This window comes from Taudactylus pleione, unplaced genomic scaffold (genome assembly GCF_031769625.1).
Source record: "Taudactylus pleione unplaced genomic scaffold, aTauple2 ptg000115l, whole genome shotgun sequence".
NCBI classification, from domain to species: domain Eukaryota; kingdom Metazoa; phylum Chordata; class Amphibia; order Anura; family Myobatrachidae; genus Taudactylus; species Taudactylus pleione.
Window position 1 is genome coordinate 3,452,502 of NW_028284517.1, and position 14,149 is coordinate 3,466,650.

At 45.7% G+C, this 14,149-nt stretch overlaps 1 protein-coding gene across 1 annotated transcript in view; it reads right to left on the bottom strand.

The window, feature by feature from the left end:
• LOC148524887 (G2/M phase-specific E3 ubiquitin-protein ligase-like) overlaps positions 1–13,812 on the bottom strand; it is a 29,543-nt gene extending 15,731 nt beyond the window's left edge. Inside the window, exon 1 of the mRNA XM_088471600.1 lies at positions 13,690–13,812. Coding sequence (XP_088327726.1) covers positions 13,690–13,812 — 123 coding nt within the window. The remainder of the gene's footprint in view (positions 1–13,689) is intronic.
• Between the last annotated feature and the right edge of the window lie 337 nt (positions 13,813–14,149).

The window sequence follows — 14,149 nt, forward strand, 5'->3', positions numbered from 1 at the left end:
CTGCATTATCTATAACAATTAGGAAGACTTATATCTCTAACATATGCTCCAATATAGTTTTATCATGTTTTATGCACTTAGCATGTTAATGAAACTGTGCAGATAACTACATATCCTTAGGGGAGGGCTCCAATAATATTTAATGCCTAAAGTTAAAAATGAAACAAAATATGTTTTTTTGCATTTTTCCACCATTTTAATTAACAGAAAATGTATGGTTTCATTTGGTAGAATAATTTGTTGCCTTTATGTGGGGGGGAGCTATCACACTTATCGCGCCCCCCCAACCCCGTGGCTTTATGCTAGGCTGAGGGGCTCACAAAAAGGGGTATTTTTAACCTAAGGGGGCATAGCCATGCCTCCCACAATTAGGACACACCCCTCTCCCTGGGCCCATCTCTTTACATCCCTGCCCAAAACACTCACAAGCCATCTCTCTGCTTCAAAGGCTTACCGTGACTGGGCTCTTATCGGCATTGGCCTCCGGGGAAGAGGAGATTGAGACATTTGAGTAAACATTTACATTATTACCTTGTGAATATAGGGCCTGATTCACGATGGATCGCAAGTCTGTAATCGCACACACCAGGCCGCTGCGAAAATATGCTATGAATGCATTGCGATCGCAGCAGTATACTCACACACCCACCACTTCAGTAAGCTGCCCACTTCCGCAATACCTTTGGTTAGGGCTGCCATCAGGGGGGGACTGCCGGGACTCCAAAGAGAGACTCCCAGAGAGAGAGGGGGCCCGGGTAGCGGCCGCTGCTGATTGGCTGGCTGCCGTTCCATGAGCTGTGATTGGCTTGCAACCGGCTCCATGTATTAAATGCCACCGAGACTCTTCTCTGGCAGCTGCCGGTGCATTCCACCAGTGACATGTGGTACCTCACATCACTCTGCGCTGTGGGAGCTCCCAGAGTCACGGAGATGGCCGAGTGTCCAGGTAAGTTTGGGCTCTGTTGTAGGGTGGGAGTGCCTAATTTATGTATTACATATATATAAATAGTATATATACAGTGTGAATATGCATATATATATATATATATATATATAGTATATATACAGTATATATAGTGTGTGTATATTAGGGGTGAGCGGGTTCGGATTTCTGAAATCCGAACCCCCCCGAGCCCCCCCGATCCGAGTCCGATCCGAATCAGGCTCGACTTTTCCCACCTGACTCGGATCTGAAATCGAGGCAAAACGTCATCATCCCGCCTTCCGAGTCTCGCGGGTTTTGGATCCTATATAAGGTACCCACGTCGGCGCCATTTTCTCACTCGGCTGTGGACAGTGAAGAGGGAGGGTGGGAGTTAGGGCTGTGTAGTGTAGTGTAGTGTAGTGCTGCTGTTGTCCACTACTTCAAAGTCCATAGGGGCTGGCTGTGTTGTGCTGTGCTGCTGTTGTTAATAGGGGCTGTGTCCACTACTTCAAAGTCCATAGGGGCTGGCTGGACTGTGTTGTGCAGTCAGTTCTCCATAGGGGCTGTGTCCACTCCAAAGTCCTGTGCAGTGTCCCAGTCCTAAAGAGGTGCTGTAGTGTTGTCCAGGGGGTGCTCTGTCCATCAGGGGTGCTCCCCCCAAGTGCTAAAAAAATAATATATTTTCTGTGTTTGTGAATTGTGTGTGCAGTAGCCGCACGTGCATCAACAAAGTAGTGCCAAGCGTGCGCCTGTGTCATAAGTAAAGGGCCGGCTGGCTTGACCGTTAAAGGGTGCTGTAACCCCCGAAAGTACACTCCAGTCCAAACCAAAAAAAAATTATTTTCTGTGTTTGTGAATTGTGTGCGCAGTAGCCGCACGTGCATCAACAAAGTAGTGCCAAGCGTGCGCCTGTGTCATAAGTAAAGGGCCGGCTGGCTTGACCGTTAAAGGGTGCTGTAACCCCCAAAGTACACTCCAGTCCAAACCAAAAAAAAATTTATTTTCTGTGTTTGTGAATTGTGTGCGCAGTAGCCGCACGTGCATCAACAAAGTAGTGCCAAGCGTGCGCCTGTGTCATAAGTAAAGGGCCGGCTGGCTTGACCATTAAAGGGTGCTGTAACCCCCGAAAGTACACTCCAGTCCAAACCAAAAAAAAAATTATTTTCTGTGTTTGTGAATTGTGTGCGCAGTAGCCGCACGTGCATCAACAAAGTAGTGCCAAGCGTGCGCCTGTGTCATAAGTAAAGGGCCGGCTGGCTTGACCGTTAAAGGGTTCTGTAACCCCCAAAGTACACTCCAAACCAAAAAAATATATATTTTCTGTGTTTGTGACTTGTGTGCACTGTGGCTGCACGTGCATCAACAAAGGAGCAGCGCCAAGCGTGCGCCTGTGTCCCATAAGTAAAGAGCCGGCTGGCTCATTTCTTAAAGGGTGGTGTAACCCACAAAGTGCACTACTCTCCAGCAAAAATAAAAAAATATTTTCTGTGTTTGTGTGCGCTTTAGCCGCACGTTTATATATATATCAATATAACATAAATGGAGGACCAAACTTTCTCTGATAAAAATAAAATAGGGAAAGATCAAGAACCACTTCCTACTAGTGCTGTTGCTGCTGCTGGGAGTTGTTCATCATCCCAGAGAGGAAGTAGGAACATCACTACTTTTACTAAACAATTGACCCTCCAACAGTCCCTAGCGATGAGGATGAAGTACGACAGCAGTCATCCTGAAGCAAAACGTATAACTGAGGCCTTGACTGCTATGTTGGTGTTAGACGTGCATCCGGTATCCGACATTAGTGCAGTGGGATTTAGACAATTGATGGAGGTAGTGTGTCCTCGGTTCCAAATCCCGTCTAGATTCCACCTGCATCCTCAAAGCAGCAGCGACAAGCGTGCGTCTGTCTGTTAAAGGGTGGTGACACCCTCAAAGTGTGCTACACAAACAATTAAAATATTGTTCTTTTTTTTTCTGTCTTTGTGAAATGTGTGGGCTGTAGCCGCACCTGCATCCTTAAAGCAGCAGCGACAAGCGTGCATCTGTCTGTTAAAGGGTGGTGACACCCTCAAAGTGTGCTACACAAACAATTAAAATATTGTTCTTTTTTTTTCTGTCTTTGTGAATTGTGTGGGCTGTAGCCGCACTTGCATCCTCAAAGCAGCAGCGACAAGCGTGCGTCTGTCTGTTAAAGGGTGTTGTAACTCTCAAAGTGCTCCAAAAAATCAAAAATTTTTTTTTAATGTGTTTGTGACTTGTGTGCGATGTAGCCACACTTGCATCCTCAAAGCAGCAGCGACAAGCGTGCGTCTGTCTGTTAAAGGGTGGTGACACCCTCAAAGTGTGCTACACAAACAATAAAAATATTCTTCTTCTTTTTTCTGTCTTTGTGAATTGTGTGGGCTGTAGCCGCACCTGCATCCTTAAAGCAGCAGCGACAAGCGTGCGTCTGTCTGTTAAAGGGTGGTGACACCCTCAAAGTGTGCTACACAAACAATAAAAATATTCTTCTTTTTTCTGTCTCTGTGAATTGTGTGGGCTGTAGCCGCACCTGCATCCTTAAAGCAGCAGCGACAAGCGTGCGTCTGTCTGTTAAAGGGTGGTGACACCCTCAAAGTGTGCTACACAAACAATTAAAATATTGTTCTTTTTTCTGTCTTTGTGAATTGTGTGGGCTGTAGCCGCACCTGCATCCTTAAAGCAGCTGCGACAAGCGTGCGTCTGTCTGTTAAAGGGTGGTGACACCCTCAAAGTGTGCTACACAAACAATTAAAATATTGTTCTTTTTTTTTCGGTCTTTGTGAAATGTGTGGGCTGTAGCCGCACCTGCATCCTTAAAGCAGCAGCGACAAGCGTGCGTCTGTCTGTTAAAGGGTGGTGACACCCTCAAAGTGTGCTACACAAAGAATAAAAATATTCTTCTTCTTTTATCTGTCTATGTGAATTGTGTGGGCTGTAGCCGCACCTGCATCCTTAAAGCAGCAGCGACAAGCGTGCGTCTGTCTGTTAAAGGGTGGTGACACCCTCAAAGTGTTCTACACAAACAATTAAAATATTGTTTTTTCTTTTCGGTCTTTGTGAAATGTGTGGGCTGTAGCCGCACCTGCATCCTTAAAGCAGCAGCGACAAGCGTGCGTCTGTCTGTTAAAGGGTGGTGTAACTCTCAAAGTGCTCCAAAAAATAAAAAACTATTTTTTTTATGTGTTTGTGACTTGTGTGCGATGTAGCCGCACTTGCATCCTCAAAGCAGCAGCGACAAGCGTGCATCTGTCTGTTAAAGGGTGGTGACACCCTCAAAGTGTGCTACACAAACAATAAAAATATTCTTCTTTTTTCTGTCATTGTGAATTGTGTGGGCTGTAGCCGCACCTGCATCCTTAAAGCAGCAGCGACAAGCGTGCGTCTGTCTGTTAAAGGGTGGTGACACCCTCAAAGTGTGCTACACAAACAATTAAAATATTGTTCTTTTTTTTTCGGTCTTTGTGAAATGTGTGGGCTGTAGCCGCACCTGCATCCTTAAAGCAGCAGCGACAAGCGTGCGTCTGTCTGTTAAAGGGTGGTGACACCCTCAAAGTGTGCTACACAAAGAATAAAAATATTCTAATTTTTTCTGTCTTTGTGAATTGTGTGGGCTGTAGCCGCACTTGCATCCTCAAAGCAGCAGCGACAAGCGTGCGTCTGTCTGTTAGAGGGTGGTGTAACCCTCAAAGTGTGCTACACAAAGAATAAAAATATTCTTTTTTTTTTTCTGTCTTTGTGAATTGTGTGGGCTGTAGCCGCACTTGAATCCTCAAAGCAGCAGCGACAAGCGTGCGTCTGTCTGTTAAAGGATTACATCGGTGACAGCATCCAAGTAGGCATGTCAGACAGTCCGTACCTGTACTGGCAGGAAAAAGAAGCAATTTGGAGGTCCCTGTACAAACTGGCTCTATTTTACCTGAGTTGCCCCCCCTCCAGTGTGTACTCCGAAAGAGTGTTTAGTGCAGCCGGGAACCTTGTTAGCGAAAGGCGTAGGAGGTTGCTTCCACAAAATGTGGAGAAGATGATGTTCATAAAATGAATGATCAACTCTTCCAGGGAGACCAGCCTCCAGAACGTACAGAGGGACCTGTGGTTCCAGCAGGGATGAATTAATACTCTGTGAGGATGAGGATGTACATAACACTGAAGAGGGTGAGGAATCTGTGGATGAGGAGGATGAGGACGACTTCTTGCCTCCGTAGAGCCAGTTTGTGCAGGGACAGATTAATTGCCAGCTTGTTTTGTGGGGGCCCAAACGAACCAATCATTTCAGCCACAGTTGTGTGGCAGACCCTGGCGCTGAAATGATTGGTTTGTTAAAGTGTGCATGTCCTGTTTATACAACATAAGGGTGGGTGGGAGGGCCCAAGGACAATTCCATCTTGCACCTCTTTTTTTTCTTTGCATTATGTACAGTTTGGGGCCTAGTTTTTCAATGCCATCCTGTCTGCCACTGCAGTTTCACGCCTAGATGGGTCACGTGTTTGTGCCGCCCACTCGTGTCGCTTAGCATAGTCATCCAGCTACCTCGGTGCAACCTTTTGGACATAAAAACACTATTGTGAGGTGTGAGGTATTCAGAATAGACTGGAAATGAGTGGAAATTAAGGTTATTGAGGTTAATAATAGCATAGGAGCAGAAAAACCTACAAATTCTGTGATTTTAGCTGTTTTTATGCTTTTTTTCAAAAAAATACAGATCCAAAACACAAAACCCAGAACCCAAAACACGGAAGGGTGGTTTTGGCAAAACCAATCCAGATCCAAAACACGAAGAAAGATCCAGATCCAAAACCAAAACACAAAACACGAAAAGTGGCCGGTGCACACCCCTAGTGTATATATATATATATATATATATATATATATAGTACATATACAGTGTATATATATATATATATAATTATATATACAGTGTATATATATATATATATATATATATATATATATATAAATAAATAATCATACACATACATGTGTGTAAGTGCTGCTATATTACTTGCTGTGCTAACACTTACATTTGCATGCTTTTAATTTAATATAGTTAAGCACCAGAGGCTTTTGTTTGTGTATGTATGATTTATTTATATATATATATATATATATATATACACACACAAAACATCTTGTGCTTAGATATATTAAATTAAAAACATGCAAATGAAAATGTCAGCACAGCAAGTAATATAACATCACTTACGAATGATTAATCTGTGCCCCCAATAGGTCCAGCCCTCCCTCTCTCTCACTCCCCAAAGTAGCTCCACCCACATCCACAGCTCCACCCACTTCTGCCCCATACCCCGGGGTGAGGGGGGTTCTGCTTAATTTGTCAGTACCGGGCCCCACCATTTCTGATGGCAGCCCTGCCTTTGGTAGTCTGTGAAAGCATCGGTAACATAGAGTAACATCGGACCCAGCCGCACAGTTGTGGTAGAGATGACCTGACTCAGAAATTGCTAAACTTCCTGTCAGTACCTAGAGCTCAGGCTGCATGTGCCGTCGCAGGGGCTTAATTATACACGCCGCTGTAATGGCATTCAAACGCACTGGCATGTCTGCGTTCCTTCGACCACTGCCCCTCGCGATCGCAGCGGCCAGTTCGCACACTGTGATGCATATGCATGCGCAGAACACAAACATCGGCAGGGTGCGTGTGCATCCGCAGACTTGCGTTCCAAGCTGAATCAGGCCCATAGGACAAAATGATTATCACATTTGCATAAATATTGCAGATTGTGATAAATGTGCACCTTACTGTGTAACAGGCTGCTTTCAGCTGCTATAACTGATGCTCATCCATCATTACTTTCCATACTTACCAGGCAGTAGTGGTGGACGGTCAGCTTCTCCTTGGCGTTATGCAGCAGCTCTCCATACTTGGGCACGTCATTTTCTGCACGACCACAGAAAATGCATGCTGTGGAAGCAAGGCAAGACGTTATGTATGGTGTGTTCTTCATACAAAACACAAATCACACATTAAACCAGAACAAGTACATGCAAGATAGGTGAGGGAATGTAGTTGTGAGACAGAGGGTAGAGAGAGCGATGCTCGAGCAGGTGTGTACCCAGCTTTACTCTATTTCATAATTACAGGTATATTACTGAAGGTTAATAAAGACTTCTGGCTCCTGTCTTACCTGGATCGGCTTCTAGCAATGAGCTTGATGCCGAATCTCTATTAGTCTTCCGCTTTCTCTTACTAAAGATAGAGATGCAAAAACAAAATTGTAAATTATAAGTGCAAATAATAATCCTCCTTTATGTATATGTGATATATAATATATTCTGTGGATCTCAAGGTGCTGCTGCTGTATAAAATTACCTTTGTGGACAGTGTGGCTAGTTTTATGGGACCAGATAAGCAGGGGTTAAAGTGAGCTGGAATGCGGCGGTATTGAGTTTTGTCAGTTATATATGAAGGGGAAACAAGTCCCTCCCCTCCCCGCGGCCCTGCAGCTGAGCCCAATGCCAACCGAATGACTCTGCCTCTGAGAGGAGTCACTAAGTGACAAGCATCACACCATGCCGTTAGCAGTCAGTGCACAGCATCACCCCATGCTGCCTGCAGTCAGCGCACAGCGTTACCCCATGCCGTCTGCAGTCAGCGCACAGCATCACCCCATGCCGCCTGCAGACAGGGCACAGCATCACCCCATGCCATCTGCAGTCAGCGCACAGCATCACCCAAATGCCGCCTGCAGTCAGTGCACAGCGTCACCCCATTCCGTCTGCAGTCAGTGTACAGCATCACCCCAATGCCATCTGCAGTCAGAGCACAGCATCACCCCAATGCCGCCTGCAGTCAGTGCACAGTGTCACCCCATGCCGTCTGCAGTCAGTGCACAGCATCACCCCAATTCCGCCTGCAGTCAATGCACAGCGTCACCCCATGCCGTCTGCAGTCAGCGCACAGCGTCACCCCAATGCCGCCTGCAGTCAATGCACAGCATCACCCCATGCCATCTGCAGTCAGTGCACAGCATCACCCCAATGCCGCCTGCAGTCTTTGCACAGCATCACCCGATGCCGTCTGCAGTCAGTGCACAGCGTCACCCCAATGCCGCCTGCAGTCAGTGCACACCGTCACCCCATGCCGTCTGCAGTCAGCGCACAGCGTCACCCCAATGCTGCCTGCAGTCAATGCACAGCGTCATCCCATGCCATCTGCAGTCAGTGCACAGCATCACCCCAATGCCGCCTGCAGTCAGTGCACACCGTCACCCCATGCCGTCTGCAGTCTGCTCATGTAGAGATGGTCTCGCCTTTTCCCCCCAATCCAGGCACTATTGTAAGCTTTGCATGCACACCAAATATCTTATGTATCTACAGCTGTGTTGGCAGAGACACATTTTAGGATTACTTCCCCTTATGGTAAGGGGGCGGTGTAATGTGACCAAAGTACAGTATGAGCGCCTTCACTTTAAAAATACACCCCATAACGGGCGGCAGCAGAGTCCAATCAGCTGAATGTGTCTTGAGCATGTTTATGCTAATATATACAGTAATGTTACTGTTATTATCTATTTACATTATTACAGTGATATTGGTAATGGGTTTGCAGTAATAAGGCATATATACTTCTGCAGCTCAGATTACATTAGTCTTCATTCTAGCACACTCTGGTCTGTGTATCAGCAGTGTGTTGCATCAGCTGATGGTGCTAGAAGCACCAGAGCAGAGAGTGACACCCCAGGCAGGAAAGAGGAACGGCACGGGCTGTGACAGGTGCAAGGTGCTAGAATGAAGACTATTACATTGGCCCCTGAGAACAGAATTTTGATACAACATAAAATTGTTCCTAATATTCCAACATGACAATAACAAAACATAACAATTGTTTCCTTGGATCATTTTGAATTTAGCTTTATAAGCGGATTGGACGGTTTATAATGAGGAGGATGAGGGCTGGTTGTGTTTCCAGACTTATCTTAGAGACAACTACATTAAAGAAGTTTGTGTAGAGCCAACCTGCGGCTCTCCAGCTGTTGTGAAACTACAAGTCCCAGCATGCCCTGCTACAGTTTTAGAATTCCCTAATAGCGAAACTGTGGCAGGGTATGCTGGGACTTGTAGTTTCACAACAGCTGGGGAGCCACAGGTTGTCTAGGCCGAGTGTAGAGGATGAGAACGCTTGTTTAGTACTATTAAAAGAATTCAAGTGGTTTCATATGAAAATAAAAATAAAAACAATACTATTATATGCTATTATGTAATGGATTGATGTGATATTCTATTTTTTTTAAACAAATTTTGTAACTGTAATTTTCTTTGGTGGTTCAATAAAAAAAACTAATAAAAAGCTAATAATAATAATAATAATAATAATAATAATAATAATAATAATAATAATAACAATCCCCACAAAAACAAACAGTGAAACATTAAAGTATCTCAGCTTCTGTTTCAAAGAATTTGAAGCACAATTATAAGTTAATCAATTTTGGATGCTATCAATGTTTGTGTAATTAGTGACAGTATTGATGTACTTAGTGATATAAATTAGCTATAATTGGTGTTCCACATAATTGTAAATCTGATCATAAATATTACATTTGTAACAAGGAAATCCCTATTTTTAAAAACACAACACAGACAGTCACTTACCTAGACGAGGCCATGAAGCCTCACATTTAGAGTTACAGCCTCTCAGATGCTTCTCCAGTAGTAGAATTAGAGAAAATGTGCTTTATAATAAAAACAATACACCTTGCTAGGATTCTGTAACTATAATGCAAGTCTCTGCTGAGGGTGAGCCTCACTAGCTGTCCTGTGTTATGACATCACTGGCCACTGTGACATCACTGATTTGCATAACCATGGCAGGTCAGATATCTGACACAGGGTCTCCATCATGCACATGCAGGGGCTCCATCAGAGAGTTATGGGGGGTACAACACTAAGGGGGCCAGACTGCCTGGGGGCCCGCTGTGGCCAGAAACACAGCCTAATTCCTCTGTACTGGGCCCCATATTTCTCTGCGCACATGAACTGTACCTGCTGCCCGGATCACTAGTTCTCTCACACCAAAGAGAGTCATTCTGGGGCAATAGTGAGCTCCTTGTAATAATAAGCAAAGATAAATCAGGGCAAGTCCATGAACTTAGTTTTCTTTCTGAAGTTATTACCACTTAGTGTAGCCCCATGTACTCTATTAATGCACATTCACATCATACTCTGCAATAAGCCTGTGTACCAAATTTGCTGACTTCCGAGGTGGCAGACAGGTTGGCTCAGCAGGGAGAGGGGTGTCGCAGGAAATTAGTAAGAGGGGGAAGGGTCCCACGGGAAAACTGGAGCCAGGTCAGCGGTCCAATCTTTTTTTTAATTAAATTGGCAAGGTGCAGCAATGACGTGGCTGCATCTCTTGTGCGCCCTAAAAGGCTGCACCCTTGGCCTGGAGCAGATGCGTTGTTTGCTCTGTAGTAGTACAGAATCCGCACTGTAGAGTTAGGTGACGCAGGTTAGCTATGCTGATATACGCCGCGCCCCCTGACCTCTCCTCAGTGCTGCTGCTGCTGCTCCATTAGGGCTAGAAGGGAAATGTGCTTCTGATGGGAAGCTGAAGTTTGTTTCTATCTGCTCCATGAACAGAACTCCAGTGTGCCCCATGGTCTTCAGAGTGCCCCACACCACACCCACAGCTTTCCAGTGTGCCCTGTGCCCTACACACAACACTCAAATGTAACCCTCGCCCTTCCAGCGAGCCCTATGCCCTACACATGGCCTTCACATGTTACCACCTGCAAACCAGAGGTTCTCACATGCCAGCCGCTGCCCGCTAGCATATCTATCACATCAAGTAGGGGAAGAAAAAAATGGGGGAATTATCCATAGTGGTGCACTAAACAATACATAAAACATAAGTTTTATTAATTTGTATACATAATAGCGCGGCACTAAAAAGTGAAAATACAGTATATTTAAAAAGAATAATTATAGGACCATATTTTGGAGAATTGTTATCCCCTCTTTTCCATTGAATAACATCCCTGATATGCTATGGTATATAACATACTATACATATATTAACCGAAGCACTTAGTGCATCACCTGTATGTGAGATCAATATGGAAATGGAATTGTCTATACTGATAGACACACACATACGTCGACCTATACTCAACATCTATAATAGGACATTTAGTGGATCAGGAGCGTACGCCCCCTTTTTAAATACACTCATTTACATTACACACACCAAATTCTTTTTAAATATACTGTATTTTCATTTTTAGTGCCTTGCTATTATGTATACAAATTATTCAAACTTATGTTTTATGTATTGTTTAGTGCACCACTATGGATATTTCCCCCCTTTTTTTATTCCCCTACTTGATTTAACAATATGTCCGTGGTAGCACCCCCATTTTCCCGAGTTGAGAGAGAATGATATCTGTGGGGTTTATTCTAACTAAATATTAGGGCATACATGGGGTCTGGTGCAACTGGAAAATAAGAGTTATGGTAAGAACTTACCTTTGTTATCTCTATTTCTACCAAGTCCATAGGGTTCCACAGGATACCTTGGGGTATAGGCAGGGGCGTCTTAAGAGAGGAGGGGGCCCATGTGCACTCACCGTGCGGGGCCCCCTCCTCTCTTTCTGGTGGCTGGCAGCTGACTGACACGGCTGGCCAGCCACCAGAGCCGTAATACACTCCGGGCACTAGAGTGTGCCCAGAGTTTACTGCGCATGTGCAGAGCGTTGGTAAATGGTCGCAGTGGCCATTTTCAAGGTCTTCTGAGCAGCGCTGACACCCAATGCGGGACACGGACAGGTAAGTTTAATAAAAAGCATCCTGAGAGGCAAAAGGTATCAAAAGCATAATACCATACAAAGGTATGGACAGAAAACCACCTGGCCGCCTTACAAAGCTGAACAGCCAAGGTGCCAAGGTGAACTGCCCATGAGGGACCCACAGACTGAGTAGAATGAGCAGTAAGAGGGCAGCATTGGAATGCCCTCATAAGTGTAAGCCTCAAAGATTGCCACGCGAATCCACCCTGCCAACGACTGTTTGTTGGCAGGCCATCCCTTCTTATGGAAACCATAGAGGACAAACAAGGAATCTGACTTCTGAATGGAACTGGTATGAGCCACGTAAATTACGGAGAGCACGTACCACATCCAATGAGGCCTCACCTGCTGAAAGGTCTGGTGAGTTAAAGGCCGATACTATAATTTCCTCATTTATGTGGAAACCAGACACCACCTTAGGAAGAAAACCAGGGCGAGTCCTAAGAACCGCCCTGTTCCTGTGAACAATTATAAAGGCAGGGCGACAAGAAAGAGCCCCCAAATCTGACACCCTTCTAGCTGAAGTAATAGCTAGAAGAAATACAGTCTTAGCTGTAAGCCATTTGAAGTCTACTGAGCCCAGGAGTACAAATGGAGGTCCTTGGAGAGCCCTAAGGACCACAGCCAAATCCCAAGATGCCACTGGAGGGACAAAAGGAGGCTGAATGCGAAGGACACCCTGCATAAAAGTGCAGATATCAGGAAGTGGAGCAATCCTATGCTGAAACCACACTGACAGTGCGGAAACATGCACCTTCAAGGATGCAAGGCAGCTTGTAAACTCACCTGTAGGAAAGCCAGAGCCCTGGATATCCAAAATACCTGGGAATTGTACCCCTTGGGTGACACCCATCAACTAGGTAAACTACACCCTGTGGTAAATCCTGGCAGAAGCGAGTATCCGAGTTCTGCGCATGGTGTTAACCACATAGTTGGAGAACCCCTTAGCCCATAGGAGGGATGTCTCAAAAGCCACGCCATCGAAGACAGACGACCCAGATCTGAGTAAAAGCAAGGACCCTGAGACAACAGGTCCGAACATTGAGGCAACAGCAACGAAGTGTCGATGGAGAGACTCCGCAGAGTACCAGTGATGGCTGGGCCATGCTGGAGCCACCAGCAGGATCGTACCCCCTTCTTGCTTGAACTTTTGAAGCACACAAGGAAGAAGGGATAACGGAGGAAACTGGTACACAAACTGGAAGGTCCACAGAACCGACGGTGTGTCTACCAGGAGAAACTCTGCATCTCTTTTTCTGGACCTGTACACAAGCAGCTGGCGGCTGTGTCTGGAGGCCATGTGGTCTATATCTGAAAGGCCCCATTTGTCCCCTAGGAGCTGAAATACCTCCCGGGGAGGAGACCATTCCCAGTTGAGGACTCCTGGGATGAACACAGCCGAGATTGCCCGGAGATTGCCTTCCGTCCAAGTCAGAATGTAGGATACCTCTTTAAGGGCTGTCTGACTTCCTGTTCCTCCCTTGACAGTTTAAGTAAGCCACTATAATGGCGTTATTTGACTGAATTTGCACTGGTTGTCTGTGCAGAATAAGTCTTGCATGTTGTAGTGCTTTGAACACTGCCCAAAGTTCCAAGATATTCATCAGAAGGGCCAATTCCGCTGACGCCCACCATCCCTAAAAAAACATGTGGACCCGTCACAGCCCCCCAGCCTCGAAGACTGGCACCCGTCGTGAGAAGGACCCAGTCCGGGATCCCTTGATGAGATGAGACGTCTGTAATCACCAAGTTAGAGACAGAAGCCCCACCGGAGAAAGCAGCATCATTTGTGACTTTATCCGACGGGACAATCCATCCCACCTGGAGAGAGTCAACCTCTGCAGAGGTCTGGAGTGAAACTGGGAATAATCTACCATGTCAAATGTTGACACCATGGACCCCAGTAATGGATACTCGGCGACCTTGAAGACAAATGCGTACCCTTGTCTGCAACGCCGAGAGCTTCACCTCTGTTAAGAAGATTATCTGCTCTTGAGAGTCCAACAGTGCACCAAGATGGAACTTCCTCTGAGATGGAATAAGTGAAGACTCCTTCCAATCCATCCGCCAGCTGAGGGTCTGCAACACCGATATTGTCAGTTGCAGATGGCTGCAAAGTAATTCTGGAGATCCTGCTAACAGTAGGAGGTCGTCCAGATAGGGAAGCAGGCGAACACCTTGAAACTTCAGGAGGGCCGCCATGACCACCCTTACCTTAGTAAATACCCGTGGTGCCATAGAGAGACCAAAGGGTAGACCTGAAACTTGCAATGGTAATCCAGTGCAGCAAATCTGAGGAAACATTGATGAGATTTTGCAATAGGTACATGCAGGTAGGCATCCTAGTTGCCCAGAGACACCACAATGTCTCCAACTTCCATAGCTAATACAATGGAATGCA